The sequence below is a fragment of the Aptenodytes patagonicus genome, chromosome 7 (assembly GCF_965638725.1).
Source record: "Aptenodytes patagonicus chromosome 7, bAptPat1.pri.cur, whole genome shotgun sequence".
Classification (NCBI taxonomy): Eukaryota; Metazoa; Chordata; class Aves; order Sphenisciformes; family Spheniscidae; genus Aptenodytes; species Aptenodytes patagonicus.
The window spans coordinates 19959565-19986494 of NC_134955.1; the positions used below are offsets into that span (position 1 = coordinate 19959565).

General features: G+C 38.5%; 1 protein-coding gene across 4 annotated transcripts in view; it reads left to right on the forward strand.

Moving 5' to 3' along the window:
• Positions 1 to 26930, forward strand: part of CHID1 (chitinase domain containing 1) — a 142962-nt gene that overhangs the window by 28707 nt on the left and 87325 nt on the right. For all 4 annotated transcript variants that reach the window (XM_076344239.1, XM_076344240.1, XM_076344238.1 and 1 more), the window contains 2 exons: positions 19619 to 19720; positions 22105 to 22260. In XM_076344239.1, the coding sequence (XP_076200354.1) occupies positions 19619 to 19720; positions 22105 to 22260 (258 nt within the window). The remainder of the gene's footprint in view (positions 1 to 19618; positions 19721 to 22104; positions 22261 to 26930) is intronic.

A 26930-nucleotide genomic window follows, 5' to 3' on the forward strand; every position in this document is an offset into this window, starting at 1 on the left:
TGTTGTATTAACTCATTGCACCATAGAGCAATAACTGCAATACTTCTTTAAAAATAAAGACATGGAAACTAAGTCCTTAAAAATCTATTCCTGGCTCATGAGCTAACCTTTGCAACATTCACAGACCATTAATAATCTCATCTCTTGCAGATTTCTCTGGAGAATTGTGGGCTGGTATGCCTTTCCGTCACATGGATGTTCAATGGTGATAAATACTTTGAGATTTTTGTGCTTTGGTTAAGTCAAAAATAATGAGAAATTACTATGTCTTCTCTCCTGTCTGTCATTTATTCCAGTCCTTCATGCTGCCCTCTTATGATCTACATTTCATCCCAATTGATAGTTCCTTTTTAAAGCAATTTTCTGTTGCTATTAATTGTAGTCTATTACAGATAAAGCAAAGGAGAAGACTTTAAAACACTTTTCTAAAATGCTTTATCAGTCACTTCATCACACAGATGCTTTTTAAAATGCTAATGCATGTTGTGGTAGAATTTAAGTAATTGCTGTAAACAGTGTTCATATTAAAGTGCATTTGCTCCTTTTGGTGGTAGGGAGAAAGTGGAGAATAGTACAAACCTTAAGATTCTTGTTCATTGTGATGCCTATTGATACTACCAGACTCAGTCTCATAGCCAGAGGGACCTAAATCTGTTTTTATATACAGTCACATGGGGCTCTACAGTCTAGTTTTTCTAAATCCTGAAACAAGAGTTGAAGCCGCTATAAGCCCTCTGGATTCTTAAACACATTTTGCCTTGACCAGAATTTGTTTTATTATGGTAACTGTATCTTTCAGGACTGTTTCGTGGTTGAACACCACACTGAGGTTTGGACCTTGTTTTGTCATTGCCCCTCCTGCTGCTGTCCTGCATATTGACAGGAATAGTGGGTTCACAGTTCCAAAACCTTTCTGAACTGGGATTTAGGGACGCCCTATTAGATCTGGGAAGAGCTGTCTATCTAAAGTGCAATTTTTCATCTGAAATATGTATTACATGCCTGTCCCTAAATGGCCTTATCTGTGGAGGAGTAGTGAAGTTTTCCTGTTTTCTAGCTGTGGGAAATAGCACCTGTAGTTTATATGAAAGAATCTGAAAGTCTCATTCCTCTAAACCAATTATTTTGGTTTTTATGCATTCCTAAAGTTTCTGGGATTTATTCATAAACCTTTATTGCCCAGGAGAATGCATTAGTCACATTCTTTTCAATTAATACTGTTATATAAGCCACCTGTCTGTGTGTTCCATGTATTTCTTCCTATTGCATTAACTAGAAAATACACCTTAACTTCTTGAGAAAATAGGTAGCTGAAAGTACATTCATCAGTTACGGAACCGTCCTAAATGTTCACAATGTCCATGCATGCTTTAAAGCTTAGAAGTACGTTGGATTTAATTATATCAATGAGCAGAATCCTGAAATTTTCTTTCTGCCTTATTTGACTTTTTACATAGTAGCTGTACTTGAAAATTTTTTATTTATAGGGTAACAAGGCTTCAACTGAAAAGTGCTTCCCATTGTGTATTAAACATCTCGTGTCTTGAAACTCACTTTGCGTTTTAACACTTACACATGGTTGAAAGTGTGCTTTAATGCATCTTATCTTCTTTATTTGCTGGAATCACTGTAGACTGTTAATCAAAAATATAGAAAAAGGCATGGAAATTAAATCAAGAATCAAATAATATTTTTAGAGTTCAGCAGCTGGCAAAAGACTGATAAAGGAGACATGAGCTGTATGTGGAATACCCTAACCAGCTGGGATGTTAGGAGCTGAAACGTTGTTCCTTTTGTGTTCTACCCTGATTAAGATTTAAAGAGAGAGCATAGTTAAATGTAAGCAGTTTATTTAGGAATTTGTAATTTAGACTCCTTTGATATGCATTAAGATCAAAGCAGTCTGGCAGAAAATGCTATCTGAAAGGAGACACTTTTAAGAGCTAAGAATACTGGTTTGCTTAGGGGAAAAAGAGTCTGGAAATGCAGTATTGCACATGAGATCAAGTGAATGATGCAGGGAGGAAACATATTGGGTTATCTGTTTAACTTCTCAAAATCAGCTTTTGCAAACAAAAACTAAGTGAGACTGATCCTCTAGCTGAAGCTTGCTTTCATAACTGAAGGATCCAGTGAAGCCTTTGGTTTTTGGTTTGCTTGTGAAATGTTCTGGGCTAAAAGAAAACTTCACTTGAAAAACAATTTTTTTTTTTTAAAACATCCAGACATTTTCTATATTCCTTTACAGCTTTTTTTATGTATCTGTTTACAGCATTGTCCAGAGACAGTTGTACTGGCATAATCAAGGGGTGGGAAAGTGTGTGGAGGCTGATCGGGAGGCAGGAATCTCTCTAGCAAGCTTTGCTGTCACAGAGAATGCATGTAGAGCTACCATGGTGGCAAACTCAGATTGGGATAGTTAGTATTTCCATCCATCTGATGTCCAGAATTGCACGATTTTCCTGCAAACATAAGTGATTTGCAAGAGAGGAACAGCAGGAGTCAGAGCTATGCTCTAAAAAGTGTGTGTGTTATACTGTGACTCTCCTTTGGGATGAGAGACTTGTGGTTGCCTATGTCTGAAGAGAGGTGTTAGGATTGCTGGTAAATGGTTGCTAGAGCAGATGGTTTGCTGAAGAATTCCAGCCTGTCTTTCAACAGCTTGTCTCAAAATGTTAGTGTTACTGCTTTTAACGTGCATGGATATGGATGCATGTATAAACTGTATGAGTACCATTTCTAAAATGGCAATGGGTAGCCAGGCATATTCTGCCCATTGGTGGTGGTGGGTAACTCCATTTGTGCCGACTAATCCTGGGCTTGATTAAATTCCTGGCTTAAATATGTGCACTTCAGTGATTATTGTACTGCAGAAATTATACTGGTGAAAGCTCTGTGGATGTTTTTATACTGGTGAAAGCCGTGTGGATGTTTTTATACTGATATCACAAGCCTCTTTCCGAATAGGATAGCTGCGCTGGAGTGAACTACCTTTATGCCTAAATATGCTGTTAAAAAAAAAAGGTGGCAAATGGGACTTGAAATTTGGTTGCACCTGTTCTCTTAAGTCTGTAAATCACAGGAATTGAGTTGGTTATTTTATTTGTTTCTCTATACTTACATGCTTTATAATATGTTAGGGATGCTATTTCAAAGGCAAAAAGTGAGGCTTTGAATTTGAATAGTAACTCTTTCCTGCCTGCAAGTAAATTGAATTTAATCTGAGTAGATTATTACATATTTTGTCCAGGTTCAGCAACCATTTTATCCATGGTGTTTCCCAGTTACTGTGAAGAAAACAATGAGTAAAGGAAATTCTTAATTTTACTTAGATGATCTATCATTGGAAAGAGCATCAGTAATACTCCTGTTTCCTGCTGTCCTGAGGAAGAGCAAAAGCAGACAAAAAGCTCTCAGGAGCTGTAGATAGGATGTTGTCTTCACAGGGATTCTGAATCTAGCCATGGTTGTATAACCATGGCCTTTCTGGCAGTTGTAGTTTATTACAGACATTAGACATATGGTGTAACTGTGTTAAGGATCAGCTTGATATACACTAAGTCATTAAAAGCTGTTAGTTTTGCTAAACGCAGTGTTAAATAACTCTGTATTTACAGACAGGTTGTTAGTGGTCACTTTTCTTGGACTTTTATTGTCCCCTGAAGTATAATCCTTTGCACAAAGTAGCAATAAAAAAATGGCATTGACTGTGTCACTTCATAATATAACACTGTACTCTTTACTTGCATTTTGACGGTTAGGATATGCACTAAGCAGTTTGTCTGGTGTGATGGACATCCTTTTAAAACACTTGTCTTTAGGTTACAAGACAGTAGCTGCTCCTTGAATAGCAGATGATTCTTTCTCTCTTGAAGTTGTATGGAATCTGAAATGAGAAAAAATAAAATCTCAAGTAAATGAGTAAACTCAGCCGCTGAGGTGAGCAGTGCCAGTGCTGGCATGCTCCAGCATGGTGCACAGGGGGGTTTCCCCAACCGGGGGAACCTCAGGGGGAGCCGAGAGAGCCACCAGAAGCCTGTGCGACAGCAGCTGACAAGACCTGGGTGGGGCCAGGAGCAATGGCGGCCAAGTCCCCCCCCTATAAAAGAAGCCCCTGGGGAGTGCTACTGACCAGGGCATGGTGCGGCAGGGCGTGCAGGAAGCGTGCTGAAGCTCTGGCCATTGTTCAACCAGGGAGCAATGGTATCCAGCCAGCAGAAAGCCATGGCCTCTCTAAACTCTGCACCCACCACAACCGACACAGTTTCCCAGACAGAGCTCCGGTGGGAACATGCTGCCACCCAGGTGTCAGGCTGCAGGGTGTGCCCTACTCTTATGCCACCGGATGGCAGCAGTGAGCACACCTGTGGGAGGTGTGCCCAGGTAGAGGAACTCCTCTGCTTAGTGACAGAGCTGTGGGAGGAGGTGAGTAGGTTGAGGAGTATTAGGGAGTCTGAGAGAGAGAGAGAGATTACTGGAATTGCACCCTACCTTCCCTGGGATGGGCCTGTCAGGCAGACAGGGCACATGGCACGGAGGATGCCCTATCCTCTCTCCACCTGGCTGAATGCAGTGACTCAAGGGATAGGGGGCAATGGCGACAAGTTCTTGCCCGGTGCAGAAGGTGTGTCTCCTCTGTGACTACCCCACCTTCCCAGGTGCCTTTGCATGATAGGTACAAGGCTCTGCAAGTGGAATCAAACAATAATGAGGACGATGTTCATCTAGATTGGAAGAGTCGCCAAGGTTAATTCAGCCTACACCCTGTGTCAAAACTGCTTCCATAAAGAAAAAAAAGATGGGTCATTGTCATAGGAGACTCTCTCCTGAGGGGAACAGAAGGCCCAATATGCAGACCGGGACCACTTCTTAGGGAAGTCTGCTGCATCCCTGGGGCCCAGGTTAAAGTTGTGACAAGGAAACTTTCTACCCTGGTACGGCCCTCAGATTATTATCCATTATTGATTTTTCAGGTAGGCAGCAACGAAGTTGCAACAAGAAGTCCGAGGGCAAGCAAGAGAGACTTCAGGGCCTTGAGATGACTGGTTAAGGGATCAGGAGCACAAGCAGTGTTCTTTTCTATCCCTCCAGTTGCAGGGAATGATGAGGGAAGAAACAGGAAGAGCCAGCAGATCAATACCTGGCTCTGAGCCTGGTGTCACTGGCAGGATTTTTGGGTTTTTTGATCATGGGTCAGTCTACACGGCGCCAGGCCTGCTGGTGACAGACGGGGTACACCTGTCTCAAAGGGGGAAAAGGATCTTTGCACAGGAGTTAGCAGGGCTCATTGAAAGAGCTTTAAACTAGATTTGAAGGGGGAAAGGGATGAAACCAGGCTCACTAGAGATGAGCCTTGGAGCGGCATGTCAATGTTTGAGGGAGGATGTGCTAGTGAGGTCCTTTGGTCTGCTGAGGTCAGTGGAGGTAAGGGATGGAGGTCCATCCTCATGGATGGAGATCCATGCGGCAGCAAAGACACAAGGGTTGTTGATGTGTTAGAAACCATGGAAGCACCTGAGAATGGTCACATAGCAATTAGAGCTTCTCCCCCCAAAAAGGTCAGTAGCCCAACTGAAGTACAACTACACCAATGCACGCAGCATGGGCAACAAACAGGAGGGGCTGGAAGCCATTGTGCAGCAGGAAAACTATTGGAGCTGTCACTGTCCTCATAAAGTTCTCAAAAAAACTACTACTGGTAAATTGCATACAGTTTAGCTAGAATAAATTGTTATCTCCTGGCCAGTTTCTGATAGTATGTATCAAAGCAGTATTTAAATTAAAAACAAGCATGTTTGTCTCTGATAAAAGGTTCCCTTAACCTCACAGTTTCACATCTGGCAGAAGAACTGGGAAGCATTAGTGGAAATAAAAGTATGGTTCCTTGTCTCTAAAACAAAAGCTATCAGTGTGAATTTGATGTAAGTGCCAGCTTTCCTAAAATAGTCCACCCTGCAGATGTGCGACTGTTGGACTGGGATGATGTTTCAGGTGGACCCATCAGCAAACCTTGTATGGAATAAATAAACGTAAGTCTGTTAATGTTTTAGTATGGGTCATATTTTCTAGACCTTGGATCGTTGTTCTCTGAACTCTCTCTAAATCTCCTACATCTTCCTTAATATATGGTTGCCTGAACCATATTTTTTAAACCGTGTCCCTTAGATTTTCCAGGAAGAAATATGTGTCCATATGGTATAGAGCAGAATGTATAGGACAGCAGAGATCAACTGTGTGGCACATGCCTAGCAAGTCTAATATATTCTGGATACATTAGACCTGTTGTATATGCAGTATAAAAATCAATCTTTGCTGGTTCTCTGCAGAGGCTGCTGGACTTCTCTAAAATCTGGGCCAAAGAAGTGGTAGGGAAATATATCTTGTATGAAAGTGACCTAAAGCATTTTCCTAAAACAGTAAGGCTGGTGGATTGTTTTTAAGTTTGTGGAAGATACCAGATTGGTAAGTAAATATTTAACAGGAGGTGATCAGATCTTGAAGTTATTCCAGAAACATTAAAAATTACCTGGGATTAATGCCATGAGATTAAGTAAAGATGGATATAAAATACTATTTTAAGGAGGGAGAAGTGAAACATGGAAAAGCATGGAAACTTTCTGGGCAGAGCTGTGTTGGAAGAGGATCAGACAATTGCAAAATGCTGAGGCAACAGTGCTGTGAGATGTAGGGAAAGGGACACTTCATTTTGAGATGATTGGCAGGGAGCTTTCAGGGTGACAAAAGGTAATTATTCTGCTCTCAGTGTTAGGCAGGTCTCATGGAAAACTGAGTTTGGGATACTGTATTTATAGGAGGATGTAGAAAAAAATGAGAGTGTTTAGAGGAAAGCAAGAAAAATGGCTAGAAGTATAGATAATGTCTCCTTTGAGGAAAGTTTCAAGAACTGTAGTATATTAAAAAGAGGAAAAAAGTGTCAGGAGACATAAGAAGTCTTTAAATGTGTCAACAGGGGCTGTATAAGTGACAGTGATACATTGGTCTTTACATCAGCTTGGAAGAAAAGGATAAAAATACTCAGTTCTTTCTTTGGGAAGCAAAAAATTGTATTTCCAGGAAAACAAGACGTTAACTTGTTAAAAACAGTTCTTTTGGTGGAGTAGAAAGTGAAGAGAAAACTTTTCTGGAGAAATTGGGAAGCTGCTTCTAGTGTCTCTGAAGTTTATGAAGATATATTTATGTAACAGGGTTTTCTTCCTTTAGACCACTGGTGGACTGTTCAGACTAGGTGGATGTTTCTTTGTGTTTTTCATTTGTTGTAAGAATCAGCTGTCTCTTAGACTGCACGATAAGTTTTATGGATCAAGATCCACCTTTGTATTAGGGGGAATCCTAGAATTGTTTGGTATGCTGTCAGCAAGGTATGTAACAATGGATTTGGGGGATGGACACCCCCCAGCATTTTGAAGTGATCTATCTTTTTAAAATGGTCTTGCTAAAGTTCAAGTTATTACTAGCTTTGTTATGCTAAACTTAGTATAATCTCTTAAGATAAATACAAGAAGAAAATGCTGAAAACAATATACATTTGCTCTCTGAACTTTAAAAGAAAGCCAGACAACTGAATTAATGAAAGTCACTTGTCAAGCAGCTGGAACCAGAGATGGCTAAAAAGCAGGATTTCCAATTTGTGCCAAAATATCCTGCAAACAAGAAGTTTTGATACTCAGGTTCTTCAGCTTACTCCACTGTAATGCTGTTTTAATACCTGTTTGTTCTTTAGAAAGTTTGCAAAATACTTCTCTGCTATGCAGCAGTCTTGCTCACAACTTGTTACTTGCTCGTGAAACATGCAGTTAAATCTGTAGTTGAGTATGTCTTTCGTTTTTTCACTTTTTTAGATTCTAGGCTTTGAAAAGAGCGTATTAACGCTACTGCAGTCTTGGCAAATAATCCATATCAAATTTGTCTGTCTTTATTGGCTTCTTGAGATGCACAGTAGTAGTGCAGCTGCTTTCATTTGAAAGCTGCAGGAACCCAAACCACTTTTCTCTGTTCAAATATTTGAACATAATGGATGCTCATCATTCAAAATACAGCAAGCATCCCTAACTTTGGATGTTCATATTTGCATATGTAAGAGTAAAAAAAAAAAATCTGCAGCCTCTCTCCCTGTTAGTTAAAGCTTCTCTAGGTAGGTACTGTCAGTATTTTCCACCTCTAAACTTCCACTTCTCCAAAATGAAGATTTTAGCACTCAGTTTATTCTTTATTCTTGCTGCAAAAACATTGCAGATGTGAAGGACTGTCTTAAGCAGCTTCAGCTCTTTCCTTCCAGAGCTGCTGTGCAATGAAAATTACCAGAATCTATGCAGTCTTCATTACTGCTATCCAGTAGCAGTGGATATCAGCTTAGTTTTGCTTCCCTGCCTCTTGGGAAAGATTGACAGCAGGGCAGACAACTTGTCCCTCCTTTTACTTTGTACTGTCATGCTCTTTTCCTCCTTTCCTATAAATATACATGCATACTTGGCTGAAAAGTAGGAAGAGTACATGATGGAAAATTGCTTGTTGACCTCACAGTTGCCCAGCTCAATACATGCCACAATTGACCAGTGTTTTGCATATGTGATAAAGGAAACAGGTGTTTTAGTCTCTTAGAAGTTGATTATGAATGGATACTTGTAATTATTAAGGTGATCTGTGTTTTTCACCAGGAGTCTGGCATCTTTAGAAGTTGCTGCAGATTCAATTGCCTTGCCATAACTTTGTGTATACAGAATTATATGTTCGTGGGTTCATTATTCCAGTATATATGCACTGTTTTCCTTAGAAGCATTTCTAGCAAGTAGTAATTCTGATGCAGAATACGCAAGTAAACAACAGGGTAATTTTTACGATAATGTATGGTAAACAAATTAAATTAAATTATCAACAGCTTCTAAGACAGCTCTGTTTTGGAGTGAAATGGGAACCATCACTTACTTCTAACATCATTCTCAGGCAGGACTATGTGGGCCAGAATGTAAAGCCTTGAAATTTTGGTATGTAAATAATGCCAGGGATCAAAACAGCAGGAAACCTATTGCTTGTTTCAGATGGAGTTTTAAATTATCAGATTATGTCAAATAACAGCATACTAGAAAAACAACTTTGTAGAGTAGTGTTTGTTAAGTAGGATTCTGTTTTACCAATACTTACACTTAATGTTATAAAAGGTTAAAATGTTTGTGAGAAACCTGGCCATAATAATCTTCTTTTGTTGGAATCAATAATACTCTTGCTGCACTTTTCTGATCTTTCTACATGTCTGATTATCTTTCTTACTTTTCCTTCCAATTTGACAAATGAGGTCACATAAAAGCAAGCAATTCTAAAAATGATGTGTGTATTCATTGTAGAATTAGCTAGTATACACACCAAGTATGCTCTCCCATGCTTGCTGTTGCTAATAAAGAAATTTGATGCTGGAAGACAATCTCTTTGGGCAAGCAATATACAGAAAATGGGACTTGGGAAGGAAAATCTGAAAACTGTAACTATGCACGGTTCCTATTTGTTGTGCCTAGTTGATAATAACACATTGCCCTCCATTGTTCCCATAGTCGTCAATCTTCCTGTGAGTAGCCTAAAAAAAAGGCACTGTCAGGAATATGGAGAGTACAGTTACGTATCAAGAGATTTTGAAATCGGGCTCTGTGCATAAAATTCAGCACTCAAGAAGGGATAGGAATGACTCTTAAGTGGGCTGTCTAGGCTAGCTGATTGGCATAATAGTTTTTATTGCATATTAGAGAACCTGTGAAATATGTGTGACTTGGATCACAAGATACACCTTGAGATACGAGTTTTTATTGAGGGGAGCAGAAAACTGGGTAGAAATGACTACTGACTACTTCTAAGTAACAGTTATTGGAGAAAGTTTAATAACCTCTTCAAATTATAGTAATACTATTGAATCATACTCAGAGTCATGCTGTTGAGCTCATGGTTTTGTTTCTTTCCTGTATAAAGGCTTAAAGTATAGGTCTGTCAGTCACATCTCTTTTTAAACTGAATTCTGTTAGCTACAGTAAATATGGATGCTTGTTGACGGCTCTAAACTACATCTGTTTCCCTCGCCGATGACTTCCCTGTTTTTGCTGCTGTTTGTTGGGCTGCCAGCTCAGTACAGCATGGCTCTCACTGCAGCCATGAAAGGTTGAATGCATTTTGTATAGATCAGAAAGGACTTGAGGGAACAAATCTATTCTTAGAAGTGGCTTTTTAAAGACTATGCCTTACTATATAAAATTAATGCAGCCAAAGTCTGACAGCACTGACACATGCTGAAGCAGGTGTACATATCAGGTTTTGAATTCCCACCAGGGAGAATCATTAAAATAGTCTGTAGGTCAACTAACGACGGTCAAAGAGAAGAAAGAGTGGAATGTATTCCTCACCATGTCTGGCATTTGTAGCTCTACCAATTCTGAGCCAGCTGCTGTAGAGCAATTACTGCATAAGTTTCAGTGTGAAGTTGGAAAACTTTCCAAAAAAAGAAAAACGATGAGCATTTTAATCTTTGCAAGGAGGAATTAAGCCTACATTTGGTGTGTTAGAGTTTTTAAATTAGGCTCATATGCTTCAGGGTACAAGTTTGTTTTGCGTGATGTTCTGCTATTGGAGCATGGCTTGCCTGGGCATTAAGCCCTGGCATGAAAGGCACTAGAATAGTTTGGAAATTAGGAGAACGAAATGGTGACACAGTGGATGTTCATTTATGCATAGCCTTGCTTAAATGACTCCTCTGAAGAGGCTGAAGCAACATAACAGAAACAGCTTTAAAAGAGAGCAGTTAACCTCCCCAAAAATTGAAACAGTAAATACAATGACAAGTATCGAAAAAAACTTTTTCTTCTTTGGTATTCATGTTGTCTGTTTTTGTCAAATAGGTGAATTTCTTGGCTTAAGAGTTTCACATGCAAATTCTTAAGTTACTTGAAAAATACAGTGTAAGTGGTGCAGACTGGTCTGCCAGCGTGCCTCAGCTCTGAGGACAGCAGTTTTCAGACTCATTTGTCCCTAGGTGTCTGCTGGGATTTCATGCTTTCTTTTCAGGACATAAAATTGTTGGCATGTTTCTCCTTCTTGACTTCTGTTACTGGTTTAAACCAGATGGGCCACAGGTAATTAGTTTGGCTTCAAGAAAACTGTGTAGGCTACTCCATGACAAGAACAGATCCTGTTTTTCTCCCTGTTTGGAGAGCAAGTACTGCAAGGGCAACAGCTGGGATGGGGTATGTATATTAAGGAAGAGTGCCAGCCCTCAATGTTCTGCAAAAATTACATTTGGTACATAAATACCATTTTGTTTCCTTATGAAAATACAGCAAGTTTTTACTTGTCAGTCTGTTATCATTTACAGTCCCCTAGTGATACAAAGCACTCCTATTGTGTGAGGTAGCCACTCTCAGTTCTTTTGCATTGTGAATCTGTAGCACTCGGTTACAATTTTCTTGCTTGTCAAGCTGGCTAGGTTTTGTTGTTGTTTTTTAAATGCCTATCCTAATCTAATCTGAGGATTTGGTAAAGAGATTCTTGCCATTAAGAAAACTCAAACATCGTCAGTAATGCTAATAAAATCACTCAGGTTTGTGTTTTAAGGATGCACTTGGTAGAGATTTTTTTATTTTAAATTGTGATCTTTTCTGTGGACAACTGACAGCCCTTATGCTCTTTGAAGGCATCTGAATTTTACCATTTCTATCATGAAATTAGTGCAGCAGCCAAAGACAGCGCACAAGTAGGGTTGCAGGTTTTTATTTCTGAATTTAAGCTACTATTCTGAATGGTAGAGAATAGTATTGGAAGGTGCATTATCCTAAGACAAGATAAACTATAACTATGTGACTTTTGATAGAAAATTATCTAACAAGCTCTTAAAATCTACCAATGAATGAATGTTACTACAGTGCTCTTAGACTACCTGCATCATTAGAAGGTTCTCCCTAATGTCTAGCCCAGGCTTGCTAAAGTAATTATCTTGGGATATTCAGGTTGTTCCAACTCATTAGAAATGAACTGCTAAATTGTCATGTTTCCATTAAAATTCCCCTTTTTTCATTTGCTCATTCTTTCATAATTTTTATCTCTTGGGTTGATATTTCTCTGACTTATTAACAATAAGGTAGTCTTTCATATTACATGAGCAAATTGTGATTTGGAGATGTTAAGATGATGGGGGTTAGTTGGGAGGGGAAGGAACCTCCTGCTTTTGTCTCTGCCTTCATCTGTCCCAACACTTTTCATGTGTGAAACTGGGAGGGTGTTCTAAGAGTAGAATCAGATGAAAAGCCACGACTGGAAGAGTGTATGTGAGCAGTGGTGATTGCACTGGTTTTATGGAGTTACCTTTCAGTTTGATTTTTATTTCTATTTTAAGAGGAATGGGACTTTCATACAGATTGTAAAAAAAGGAAGAAATTTATACTAACTTGGAATTTGTGTTACTTGTTTCTCCCGCAATGGGCTGACCGCGACAGTATGGCTCAGTGGACTAACACTTTCGGTTTTGCAATGTACAAATGTCCCTGATTTATCATATTGATCTGGGTTTGCAGGCCACAAAATCAGATACTGTGTTTAAGCTCTGATTTAACTGAGATTTGGATCATATCATTGCATGCAATTCTTCAGCTCTTGCAACTTTTTGTCCTTAGAAAGGAAATAGAGAAAAAGACTGCTGTATTACAAATGCTTGTGAATGTATTTGAATACTAAGCATGCACATTTTCCGAAATGCTTAATGAGTAACATGCATCTCTGTAAAAGCCTTGATACATTGTCTGCAAGGATGTGCTCACTGAGGGAGAGAGGTCAGAGATGGAGAACATGCTGTGCTTTTTGAAATCTCCAATCAACTGCATGGAATTCAGCCCCCACTATGTATTAAATCTATTTTCATCTGTCTGAGAATCTCTCTTTTTTGGTTAATCATTCAGTATGGTCATGTTCTTTTTTTGACAGCAAGGATTAGATCTGTAATTATTGTTCATGGCTTTGAACAGCGGTATTGTGTCAAGGTCCTGTTGTTGACTTGCCTGCTTCATCCAATACTATTGCAGACAGACCTTAATTCTATTTTTAGCATGATTTCTGAGGAAACAATGTTTCTGTAATCTTTATCTCTTCCATTCTTCATCTCTCCGCAAAAGCTTTTTTAGCATTTGACAAGTTTCAAACAAAATTGACATAGTTTTAGTAGTCAGATCCCTACCACTTCATGAAAATAGGCAGCTGGACAGATGAAGATGACCCGTCTTTTTTTCCCAAGAACCAGCAGTGACAGGGCATTGTAAATGGAACATCTATAAGACACCAGAGAATTGACGTAGGATCCACGTAGAACTGTTTTCTAAATACTGATAGTGGAGAATTACTTCAGTGAGCTGTCATCCTTACAGAGTTTTGGAGAACCTAAAAAGAGGGTAGTTACAAAACTGCCAAAAGTATTTTTTCTGAAAAGAAAATGGTTTCAGATTTAACTTTTTTATGCATTTGACTACTTCATTATCTGTTTGACTACTATCATCAGTGCCTATAATTGTGTGATGCACAGGGTAGAGATTTTAGCTCTTTCTCCTATTTGCTGTGGAACAGACTGGATGCAGGAAGAAACAGTGAATTTTTATTCAGTGATTGTGCATTAGCTGAATTCAGTGGTCTGTGTTCATAAAATGCAATAGCGTTATACTTTAGTGCAGCTAACTAAGGAGCTATGAAAACCAACAATATATGATGATGAAGAAAGATGGGAGAAGGGAAGATTTGCAAACAGTTGCTTTACAGAGAAAACAGAATTATACACAACAAGAAAATTAACTCATTACTGAGAAGATGACTTCTGAAATAGATATATACAGGAAACAGAAATCCATCAGTTTTCCATTATGAAGGACTATTCAAAGACGTGAGGATACAGAAAAATTCTCTTTTATAAGGGAGGGAGAAGGTGAGGTTAAAACAAGAATGCAGTTTGAACTTGCAGGGAATAACAGTCAGTTACAAGACCTTTTTTTTTTCCTTATCTTATTTCATTTTGAGAGTAATCATAGTAAGACAAGAAGTAATTGAGAATGTAGATTCATTTGAAAGTAAATGAAAGTGGCTTGCATGGCTGAAGTATTTTTTCCAGTCTTTCAATATGAAAGACTACAAAGTCAAAACCTTATAGAAATACTTATCAGTAAAGCACTAATGGGAATTTTGATACATATGACCATGTGCTATTTGGAAGATTCAGGTAGCAGACATTCTAGGCTATGAAACAAACTTCCCTGCACTTATTTTAGACGTGAAAGGATAGAATGGTAGAAAAGGGACTGTGAAATTCTAAGCTGTGTATACAGAAACACCAAGGAAAACAGGTGATTTCTTCTTCTAAGTCTATGATGTCCCTAGAATAGTTTCTGTATATACATATAGCAGCGTGCCATTGGAAAAGACTGACAAATTGTCAAGAATATGTGCAAATAAGACCTATGCTCTCAGGGAAATAGTTTTTCTTCTCTTGCTGTGTTGTCCAGCAGAAATTTGGGTCAGGAGGCTACAAATGGAAACGGTGGATCTCTCAACAAAGTAAAGGAGCTTCTTAGTCAAGTCAAAAGTGACAATAGCTAAGAAATTAATACTGGGCCATGTAAACAAGGTTTCAGCAGGAAAGTCAGTATTTTATCCAAGAAAATGCAACTCTTAAGTGTGCGGTGGAAGCTTCATCACCTCTCAAGGAAGTGGGCTGGTCTAAAGCAAAAGTGTTGATGTGTCTCAGGGACAGCTGTTCTCTGTACAAGAAAAGGACTGTGTCACTTATTAGAACTATTTCTGTGTCTTAAACATTATGCTCAAAAAGTAGACTGCTTTTTCTCTCAGTAACTCAGTGGTTCCCTACAAAGGCACAGGAAAGAGAGAATAGAATATTTCTGTTGGAAGGGACGTACAACAATCATCTAGTCCAACTGCCTGATCACTTCAGGGTGGACCAAAAGTTAAAGCATATTATTAAGGGCATTGTCTAAATGCCTCTTAAACACTGACAGGTGTGGGGTATTGACCACCTCTCTAGGAAGCCTGTTCCAGTGTTTGACCACCCTCTCTGTAAGGAAATGCTTCCTAATGTCCAGGCTAAACCTCCCCTGACGCAGCTTTGAACCATTCCTATGCATCCTGTCACTGGATACTAGGAAGAGGTCAGCACCTCCCTCTCCACTTCCCCTCCTCAGGAAGCTGTAGAGAGCAATGAGGCTGCCCCTCAGCCTCCTTTTCTCCAAACTAGACAAACGCAAAGTCCTTAGCCACTTCTCGTTGGACATACCTTCCAGCTCTTTCACCAGCTTTGTTGCCCTCCTCTGGATGCATTCAAGGACCTTCACATCCTTCTTAAATTGTGAGGCCCAGAACTGCACACCGTACTCAAGGTGAGGCCGCACCAATGCTGAATACAGCAGGGTAATCGCCTCTTTTGACCAGCTGGTTGTACTGTTTGGTGCACCTCAGAATGCAGTTTGCCCTTTTGGCTGCCAGGGCACACTGCTGACTCATATTGAGCCTGCTGTCAACCAGCACAAGCACCTGGGATAGTGTCCTATACACATCATGATGGACATTATATCCAGACCTCAGCTGAAACGAACAATTTGTTGTATATATAGTATCAGAGGTGGTTTTTACTGCAGTTAAAGTGCCATAAATTTCATCTCCTCATGGAGCAACTTTTACAGTCCATATAGATGCAAATTTTGCTGAGATTAGATGGCCATTTCCAAACCTGAATAGTTGGGGGTTTTGCTAGTATTTAGTAAGTTTTGGAGTTAACTATGTTGAACAATGGTATAAGAATCATGTAAGAATACTAGTGCATTTGAGCTGAATGTTAAGGAAACTGAATGACATTTGCTTAAGGTATTGAGTTAGAAAAATACAAATGCAAATATCATATGAAGTGTCTGACTCTTAGAACTGCAATAAAAAGGATTTAGTATAAGCTAACATAAAAAGAATACCCTTTTCTGCTTAAATTTGCTTCTTGAATCCAAATTGTTTCATATTTATAGTGCATGTTGCATAATTTCAGTATATTTTTAGGCTAGTAGGAGCAGGTTTCTTTCAACAGCAGGTTTCTCTTGTATTCAGTTTTCAACTTCACTCTTTTAACAAGTACATTTGTTAGACTCCAAATGGGATGTAATTTTTGAACTGTGTCTTATGGTGAACTCAAAGATAAAGCAAAGGAAGCAGTTTAGAGGTCAGGATTAATTCCATGCAAAGAGACTTTTCAGATATATTAAATCATTTACTTTTCCTATTATTCATGTTCATACACCTGACTTCTGCTCCTTCACATTTGTGATGTTGATAGTGAGCAGATAAAATCACCAAGGCTTTAGTCACCTGACAATTTAATAACAAGCTGTCTTTAGTATGTATATTGTACAGTGCTGATAAATGGTGATGAAGTTTCTGCCATTTCACTGAATATTTTGGAAATGGTATTCAAGGCTTAGAAGAATGACAGGCATTTGGCTTAGACCTGGAAACTTTTATTCTCATGGACTTTGCATATTCTGTGCCAAGACTCTTGACTTTCTCTGTGCTGGTTTTCTCAACAATGCAGTCAGTAGAACATACCTGCCCTTGAGTTAAGTTTACGATTAAATATCAGAATGATTGGAAAACCTCCAATGAGAAGCATAATAGCTGTTGAAAAATATTTAGTTTTTAACCTTGAGTGCCAATTTTCTTGACTCAGAACAATTCTCAAAGCATGAATCAAATAGTCTTGTTTTTGCTCCAGTGGACAGTTTCCTGAAGTGTTTGACTAGAGCAGGAATTGACTGATGGTGTTGATTGAGCTGGTGAGTGGTGCTTGCTTCCTGTGAAGAGCGGTGGTGTTTTAACACTATCCGTGAATGGACAAAGTGTATTCATTGCTGCTGGGTTTCTTCCAAGTTGGAAATTTATGACCTTGCTCCTCAGATGGCATTCCTTTGTAGCGGAAGTAGTTCAGTTACAAGCTTGCTTTGGAGAAAATGATGACAATATCCATTCTAACCTGGGATATTTTGTTGTTCATTTTTTTTTCATATTCTTTGACAGTATACACGAAAAATGGATATAGAGGGCAAGTTACCTATAGAAATTTAATTGAAGTACTACCCAGCTTAATCTATAAAGCAATCCAACTTGCCCTAATATATAATACACATTATAATTACTTTTTATGATTTTTCCTTCATGAGTAATCACAATCAATTTACTGAAAATGTGTTTTGCTGGAGTTTGCGTTGGGGAATTGCTTTGCCTACAGAGATCCAAGTTGCCATTATATTGTTTCAAAGGTGACTTTTTCATTTTCTTTATTCTTGTAGAACACCTGTAGTTTGCAGTTGCAGTAAATGACAAACAGGTAACTATCCAAAAAAATGAGGTCCACCAATAGGTTCCAGAAGTGAAGATTTGTTTTAATTTGTTAAAACCCCGTGTCATGGTTTAACCTCAGCTGACAAATAAGCACCGCACAGCGGCTCGCTTGCTCCCCACCCCCTCGGTGGGATGGGGGAGAGAATCAGAAGACTAAAAGGGAGAAAACTCATGAGTTGAGATAAAGACAGTTTAATAAGTAAAGCAAAACAAGGAATTCATTCATTACTTTCCATCAGCAGGCCAGCATTCGGCCATCTCCAGGAAAGCTGGGCTCCATCACATTCCCAAGTAATGGTTACTTGGGAAGACAAAACGCCGTGACTCCCAACGTCCCCCCCTTCCTTCTTCTTCCCCCAGCTTTATATGCTGAGCATGATGTCATATGGTATGGAATATCTGTTTGGTCAGTTGGGGTCAGCTGTCCCAGCTGTGTCCCTTCCCAACTTCTTGCGCACTCCCAGCCTACTCGCTGGTGGGGTGGTGTGAGAAGCAGAAAAGGCCTTGACTCTGTGTAAGCACTGATCAGCAATACTGAAAACATCCCTGTATTATCAACACTGTTTTCAGCACAAATCCAGAACATAGCCCCATACTAGCTACTATGAAGAAAATTAACTCTATCCCAGCCAAAACCAGCACACCCTGGAAGGAAAGGGATGGGATTTCTCCTTAATATGACAAGTATATCACTGGTTCTAAAAACTTGAGACTTCCAGAACACCACTATGCTTCATACAAATTACAGCTACATATTCCAGTATATCTTTGGTCAGGTTCATTGATCTGACTTGCAAGTATCATTTATGCTTTGCTCCCTTATTACATGACAGGCATGTTACATGATTTAATCTACCCTACTTTGTAACCTGTACTCTGTTAACCTCTTTCCTAATGTGATGGAACAGAAAGTGTCCTTATAAACTGATAAATGAACGCTGTTACGCTCTGGTGATCCACTCAGCACATATTGTTGGATGGAGAATTTGCACACTGATCCAAAAGTGATAAGGGTCAAAATAAATGATTTTTCAGTTTACTACTTGCATCTGTCACTGAGCATCTTTTTGGTTTTTACATTTAAGATGGAACGTGAGTGGTTTTAATGTGTACCTCGTCTAGATAGGGGTTGCCTACTAATTTCTAGATCAAGTAGCGGTTTCTGATATTACTGGGAAGGTCTGGATTCTTCTGTCTCTCTCCTCTACTCTCTAGAGGAATCTTGTGCTATCCTCTAAGTCTGTCTTTTGAATGGCAGAGTTGCATCACAGAGTTTGTAGCTATTAAACCACCTTTTTTTTTCTTTTCTTTTATAATGTTCCTCTATGAGCCCTGCTCTCCCAGGCTATTTAGAACAATATGCTACTTCTCTACCTGTCTGTCTCATCTTAATGTGCTTCAGAGCCCTCTGGCTGAGGACATGGTTCTCCTGGCAGCAGCTTCTCCTTTTTTAGTTCCGTCTCATCTTTGCAATGTGATTAAGGCTGCCTTATGTTCCCTGCTGTGAGCTGCTAGTTCCCTATGTGAGCTGCTAGTTTGAAGTTACGAATTCTTTTGAAACAGATTCAATGTTTTCAGGCAACTTGTGTGCATTAATTGTTTCTGAGTTGAATGGTTGAAGGAAGTCAGTAGTCTCTATGAGTCCATATCGTGATTTAACCCCGGCCAGCAACTAAGCACCACACAGAAAATTTCTGAAGTACAGCGCAAGCTGAAATTATTGTTCTTTTTCAGATTAATAAAAAAATTACCTTTGGTTTATGGTTTTTGTATCAACAGCTGCACCCATCCATTTATTTAAGTATGGCTCAGATAACTTAGTTTTATAAGTAACAAAAACAGTTTGACAGGTCAAACAATTAAAGGTTTTGTAAAAGCTTTTAGAGCTCAGTTGATTGCTACCTAAGGCAATCTGATTAGTCCACAGCCCTTATAATCACTATTGTAGCCATGCCGGAAGTGCTTATTTGGTAAGTATGCTGTGGAAGTCTGATTCTTCCCACTGGCAACATGAGTAGCATTGACTATTTTTTTTCTTAGACATTTATTATAAGAATGGCACTGAAATATCTTTTTTTGCCACCTCAGAATGAAAGATTTTTCTCACCTGATCAAATGGTATGAAACCCAAAGGAGAGAATAAGCCAGGTTATCGTAGTAATTTATCTCTTCCTGTTGTTTTTGTTTTGCTTTGTTTTAAAAGGACTAACGAGCCGGGAATGTTCACAAAGAAAGAGTTTGATCAGTTGGCCTCAGCAATAGACAGCTTCAGTCTCATGACATATGACTATTCAACACCACAACGGTAAGACTCCATCTAACATTAGAAAAATATTGCTGAAGGAACTGATTCCCAGTCACTGTTAAATCTACAGTATGAGTTCATTTTTTTAGTAAAGTGGACAGTGTGTTTTAACTGTGTCAGATACTAAAGTTTTGGATTAGTAATTAGGATAGGTGATTTTTGAACAAGCCAATAACTCAGGACATTATTTGATAGCAGTGTATATTTGGCACGCAGATATTGTGAAAGGCTTTGTACTCAAGCTAAAAAAATTATCCTTTTACTAGTTCCATGACACTTATTCTTTTCCAGGCAACGTTTTTTTGGTTTTAGTTATTTAGCACAGTTCTGCAGGGTAGGTACATGAATAACCTAGTACATGCCATTGTCGAAAAAATTAGCTTTAAAGCAGAATTGACAACTCATTTACTTCATCCTGAGGCAGCAGACTTCCTTTTGGCAGCACTGCTAATGTGGACATGCTTGAATATGTTTTTCCATTCTTCCACTAGTCCCTCCCTTGTACTGATACAGCTGCTCATGCGGCAGTTCGTCAAACCAGATCAGGGAGGTGATCTGACTGAAAAGTAACACAAAACCCCACTCTTGTACATGAATATTCATTTTCAGGAACTTAATATTTTTAACTGTGTGAAAGTGGAACAGCAGTTAGCTGAGAGGTCCTTAAACTCTGCAGAGACTTTTTATGTTACTGTTCTCCAAAAGTATGGTTCATTTCACCTCCAAATTGCAGGTAAGGATATGCTTTTGGAATTCCTGGGAGATTCTGTATATCTTGCTTGAAGGTGGCTGTCCGGAGTTAATATTTGTGGTAAACTGGCAGATTTAGAAATGCCATCATTTTTGTGTTTATTACATCGCTTTGTCACCTGTAGTATATTAGCATTTTGATAACGTCTAGACAGGTTTAACAGAAAGGAACTTTTGTCTTTTCTGAAAAGAATTTATATACCTCCTTCCTATCTCTCCCCAGGCCTGTCTCTACATCTTCAAGCCTAGTGGTCTAGTGGAGAACAAACATAGACAGTAATGTGTACTGAAGGTAGAACAGGTTTTTTTGTTACTCTCTTGCTGGAATACACAGCATAGATGTATCCAGCTTAGTTTTCCTGTAGGTAAATCTGACATCTATGAAGATGAGGTGCTAAGGGCTTTTGTACAGGCTATACAAACCCATCTGGAACCCTGAATGCATTTTGAAATACTGTGCTGTAGGCCGCTTCTTTCCTGTGTGGCGAATCTGCACCATGCTTTATGCCATGTTAAAATCACAGGTTGTGTTACGGTACAGTCACATCTTTAGGCTTTCGCTGGTGCTTTAAGTTACTTAGACCTGACTTGGAGCTGCTAATCTTTTTTACTTGAAGGGAGGAGGGAAGCATTCTTCAGTTCACACCCATTGTATTTGAAATAAATGTAGTTTCTGAGATGTAATACTTTTAGTCTGAGAGAGGATTTGATAAAAAGAATTCAAATCTTTTTTGCTTTTGCTTTGATTGGTCCGAGTATGTGAAATACAGGATAATACGTATGTTTTCTCACAATTTTTTTGCCTTTAAATATGAACACAATTTCCAGCAACATTAGCACATTGAGTTTTAATGATACAGATATCCCAAAGGCTTTGAGGCAGATAATTAGTAGGGAGTAGATGATGTTGATATTTTTAAGACTAGAATATGCTTTTCCTTTTATCATGTTAGTGAGTGCCTTTTATCATGTTAGTGAGTGTTTGTGATAAAGCCTGCTCTCCTCTCTGATGAGATAGGAATTGAATGAGCACGATATCCTGATACTATATGTATGGCAATTCAATTACTCTGTGTATTAAGGCTCTACTCTTTTTCTTAATGTAGCTTTTTGTTAGGTAATTGCCTCTTCAGGGTTTTATCCATAAATAAGTGTTAAACAATGATTGAAACCTGTCTTGCTTACTAGTCACTGATTTTACAGTTCTTTCTGTAAGTAAATGGTGGATTTTGTCTCAGTACGTTGTGCCAGTTTACAGTAAAAGCATTGAGGATGGTATTGGAAAACAACTGAAGTCATACAGCGTTTTGAATTATTGCGTGGGCATTGTGCCAGGCCCAGTGACAGAGAAAATGTGCTAGGTGGAAACGTTTTCTTACCCACTGTAGGAAATTTTGTGTCCCTTCACCTTAGAAATTAATCACAAAGTCAAGAGTGGGGCAAGCATGTTTTGTGCATCAGTACTTCAAGCCACTGAAGAATGTGCATTTAACATTCATAGGACTGTAGGTTAACCTTCACTGATTTTTGTGTGCCATAGTTTGCTCTTTACAATTACACTAGTCAAAAAGAGAAGTCCGAGAATGAATGTGTACTTTTTCTGACAACCTCTTTGATTTTTGCTAACTTGACAGACCTGGTCCCAATTCCCCTCTTCCCTGGGTACGAGCCTGTGTTCAAGTACTGGATCCTGATTCAAAATGGAGGAATAAAATACTTCTAGGGCTGAATTTCTATGGCATGGACTATTCTGCTTTGGGAACCTCTGGGGAGCCAATCCTTGGTAGCAGGTAAGACTTCTCTGGCTAATAAGTACTTACGTATGATATATTCTCACAAAACTCAGAAACTTACAAGTATTCTTGTTTAGAAATATGGATGTGTTAGTAACATAGAAATGGCAAAAGTGATAAATCTGCACATGAAATAGTAGCTCACCAGTTAGAATAAGACCTGTAACTTCTCTTCCCTGTACAGAAGTGCAGATAGATGGCACAGTTATCCTGTCAGAACTCCTATGGAAAAATGATTTGTGTAGTTTTCCCTCTTCCCTCTATCCATGTTTGTATATACAGTTTGCCATCTTTGTGTTAAAATGTTCTGCAGTATTCTCTTATGCTCTGTATCATTTTGGGGGTTCATGCAGTTGACCTAAAGATTGTTTCTCTCAGCTCCTGAAGTTGTTACCTGTTACTTTGAAATTTGATACTGGTTTCAAACAGCAATATACCACCAAGTTTCTTTTGAGTAGAAAAAGCTGCAATAAGCTCACCAGGAGACAAAAATCTGTAACAAGATAAAGGGAAGTATTCCAAAGCCAGCCTGAAATTTTATATTGATTCTCAGAGGAAAATAGTTGTTTTAGTTTTGGGTAATAACCACCTATAATAACAGTGGGCTTTGTAGAAATACATCAGGGTATAGTACATCAAGCCAGAAGAAAAAGCAAGAAAAACAGTGTGAATTTGGCAGGAAAATCGGGTTTGTTCAGAAGTTTGTTATTAATTTGTAAAATAGAACCAAGCCAAGTGGAAACAAACCTAAACCACAAGAGGTTAGGTGACTGTTTTCACTTTCACAGGTTACTAAGTTCATTATACCAGGATATTTCAATATAGTAACAGATTGCTTGTTGGGCATTGAAATACTATCTGAGGTGGATTGTATAAGGTAAGGGCCTGAATTTTTTATCTCCGTGCCTTCAGTTACACAAACACTCTGTCATCATTGCACTTGCCTCTGCTGTCTTTCTGCTTCACCTTGGCTGTTTGCAGGGATATAATCCTGTAGACACAGTTTTCTCCCAGTGCTGAATTGTGTCTGAATCTGGCTGAATAACAGAAAATGACTACAGGGTGGGGAAAATACAGCCATTGTCTACAGTGAAAGGTATATAGTGAGTATATCAGCACGGCTTCTGTAAAGTTAGTGGTAGTGGTTAGGCAGGAAGAATACTCAATAGTTAAAGCATTGTTGATGTACAAGCCTAATTATACAAGCTCAGCAAAATTAATGTAGCTTCACTGTAATATTTACAGTTCCTTTTGCAGGTAGGAGTATAGCACTATCTAGCAGAATAAAAGGATCTTGCTTTTTTCTGAACTGCAACTTTTGGAATGAAGTTTCCACTTGAAAACATACTGCACACTAGGATGGCATCTACTTTTGCTTTTCATAGCTTCTTCTGGACTATTTATAGTATTAATTCATGTTGCTTTTTAATTAATGGCAAAAATATCCTAGCTAACAGTCAGGTATGATTAATCTAACTTATACCAAAAAAGGCTACATTTACTTGTATGTAGTGCACTGGCGCACAGTACGGGACAATATGTTTTATACAGAGAATGGTACTGTTAACATATTCTTCATTGACAGACTATGATACTGTAATGTTTTAGATATCTACCAGAAGCAAGGTTCTGGACAAAGTCTTTAAGAGTCTTTGAGTTTATACATAAAACACATTCATTTTCACTTTGCTGCCTTACCTATTAAACGTCAGTCAATGGTTAAGTTTATTTTTCCAGAAATAAATTTTTGAGCATGCACAGTTATGTATTAGTCTTTGCTGTGTATGTCATGTGTAGTAATGTAATAGTAAAATAGGTTCAAGGTAAAGCAGCGTCAAAATAGGCCCGTCTTTTGACATAAAGAAAACAGAAAAAAGGTTATTAGTGTAAAATAAGCTTTCTGCCACTTAATTGGGAACAGGCTGTTTGTAAGGAAGTCCTAGTTTCTAGCATCTGTGAATCTTTGAAAACTATCACTGTCACATCCAATTGAATCCCAGAATGGGCACAGCTTGTTCAGAGATGCTCTTCCCCCCTCCCTCCAAAAAAGCTTTCCTCTTTTTCTATTATTAATAGTCTGGCTACATCATGGTTTTTTGTTCTCTAATAAGACACATGGCTGAGGCTGATCCTATTCCTTCACATCTTTGTATCTGCTTCATACTATATAAAAAGGCTGCTCAGAAGCTGTGTCCAGTGTAGAAGTGGATGGCTTGATTAGTTATTTTGCTCACCTTGGCTCCTTAGTGAATTCAAGCTTCCAGTTTCTTGGTGACTGTAATCCAGTGTTAGTCATGACCTGTAAAAATTATTGAAGGTTTAAGGCACCCTCCATATGTTGTAGTGATAGTGATATTAAGCTAAAGTACTGAAATTAAAATTAATTCAAAATCTGTTCAGTATGGTGGGTATCAACTTTTTTGTTGTAGGTTTCTCTTCAGTTTTTTGCATCTGAAATTTATTGCATGTACAGGTCTCCAACATGCCAGTGCTCCTTGGCACACTGTAAGGTGCACACTGTCTTGTTGAAGCATATTCATCGGAATCTGATCATCTTTAATAAGAGAGCTGGAGAATTGTAAGCTTCAGTGGCAAACTGTATATTCTCAAGTTGTTTGATGTAAAAGTAGTATGCACTTGAATTGATTATTAGTATAGCTTATACATAGGATTACATGCAGAGTGCAGAAACCTTTGCTGGTCTCACGTTTGTGTTTTTCTTTAGGATAGGAATTATGTGATGGAAAGAGTCTCTGAATGTAGGTAGATTTCATTCACTGAATATTTTTTCAGTCCAGAAGTTCGTAAAATAACTTTCAATAGAAAATAAATAATATCTGGCAGTGTTTTTTAATTGCAGAATGTAATCTAAAGGTAGAAGTACTTGGTTACCATTTTGCTGAAAAGATATACAACCTTTCCACATAATATACTTTTTCCTTCATACACGCCATAAAAAGTAATATGTATATGTGTATGTGCTGCTGTATGTATATATATCAGGATTAAATGAAATGAAAACAATTTTTCTTTTACAGCACAATGTAGTTTGTCTTTGGGTGCTGTTACAGTAGGAACTACAGCTTATATTTGCAGTAACAATGTGTTCATTTTGCAGCTCAGTCACAATTATTACTTGTTAATACAATGAGTCAGTCTCAGAGATTATAGCACATTTTGGTGCTTTAATCAGCCAAGTACCATTGTTGTTTAGCTGCAAGGAAGCTACATTCCTGTGTATATTTAGTTCTGACATAATTTGTGTGAAATGCTAAGCCTGAAATAAAGATGTTGTGCCTGTGATTCCCCAAATCACCTCTATTGCTTCTGGCAATGTTTTCTGCCCTCTGGCTGTGAAGAATCAGGTGTCTGAACTGCTAAGATGCAGTCATTAAAACTTAGCACTGTATTAAAATCCTGTCAGAACATAACCATCTGGTGTTGCTGACTTGCTGCTCTAATGATCAGTTTGTTCCAGCATGTCCTCTACTGGTACCGCAACCTGACTATTTCTTCTTCACCTCAAAAGTGTATGTCTTGGGTAAATAATTCTTCAGTATACCCTGAAGCTTAAGAAATTGTTTAGCCTTTCTGCAGAGTCTTTACCTTTGAGTCCTTTTTGAGACGTGTAGTAGGTCAGCAAGCCCCTCAATCTCACAAGCTGCTTACTTCCGATGTACTTTTTTTGCCTTTAGCTATCTGCTCTTCAGAATCTCTCTTAATCGTTGGGACATTATATTTCAGTTGCAGTAATACCCATTGTTTTCTTTTGCCTTCTCATAGGAGCTTAGACAGCAGTGCAGTGGTGTTTTCCATTCCATGCCATCTAAAATCTGTAGCCTTTATGACCTGGGCCAAAAGGGAACTGATAAATTTCATTGCTAGCTGTGAATTAAAAGCCATGTAAATCAAAGGCTATCATGTGGCAATGGTGCCACTCACGTTTGATAAATCAGCCTTCTTTATTGAGCACATCCCTGCTAAGTTTAATGTGTTAAAGACATTTTGTCATTTATTTTTTTGTGTAGTGCTGAAAGAGGGAAGATACATCTCTGATGTTTCACCTGGTTGTATATAACTTTTGAATATATTCTGCATCCAAGCTGCTTTTGTTCCAAACGTAGCTGTTGAAAATAGATACGTGAATAACTCCATTGTTGTGAGACAATGCTGTGTGTGCTTACCTTTTATTTAAAGGAACCCGAATAGGGATTTTTATGTTAATTTTTAAACACTTAAGAAGATTGATATAATAAATTGCCAGTTGAAGCAAGGGAGAAACTAATTTGACAATGTGTTGTGCTATTCAGAGGTAGAAAATAAGATGATTTGCAAGCTATGTGAGGATGTAGAGTTCTACTGAGAATTTTATTGGCTGCCTGCCATTCTGTAAATAACAGGTAATAAAAAGTGGTAGTTAGAAACAGTTAGAGGTGAGCTTTTTCCCTGAATTACCATGGTAGTGTCTTTATTAGGAGCAATTTAAGAACATTTAGACCAACTGTGACTCATGATTTTGTCTTACAGAAGGTAGCAAAAAACTTGTGCAAGGGACACTTCTACTCTTCAAGCTTCAAGGCTTTTACAATATTTCTCTTCATGCTGTAATTCTCTCAGGATTTCAGTTACTCCCCTGCATCCCAGGATTCTGTCTCCTGATTTAATCC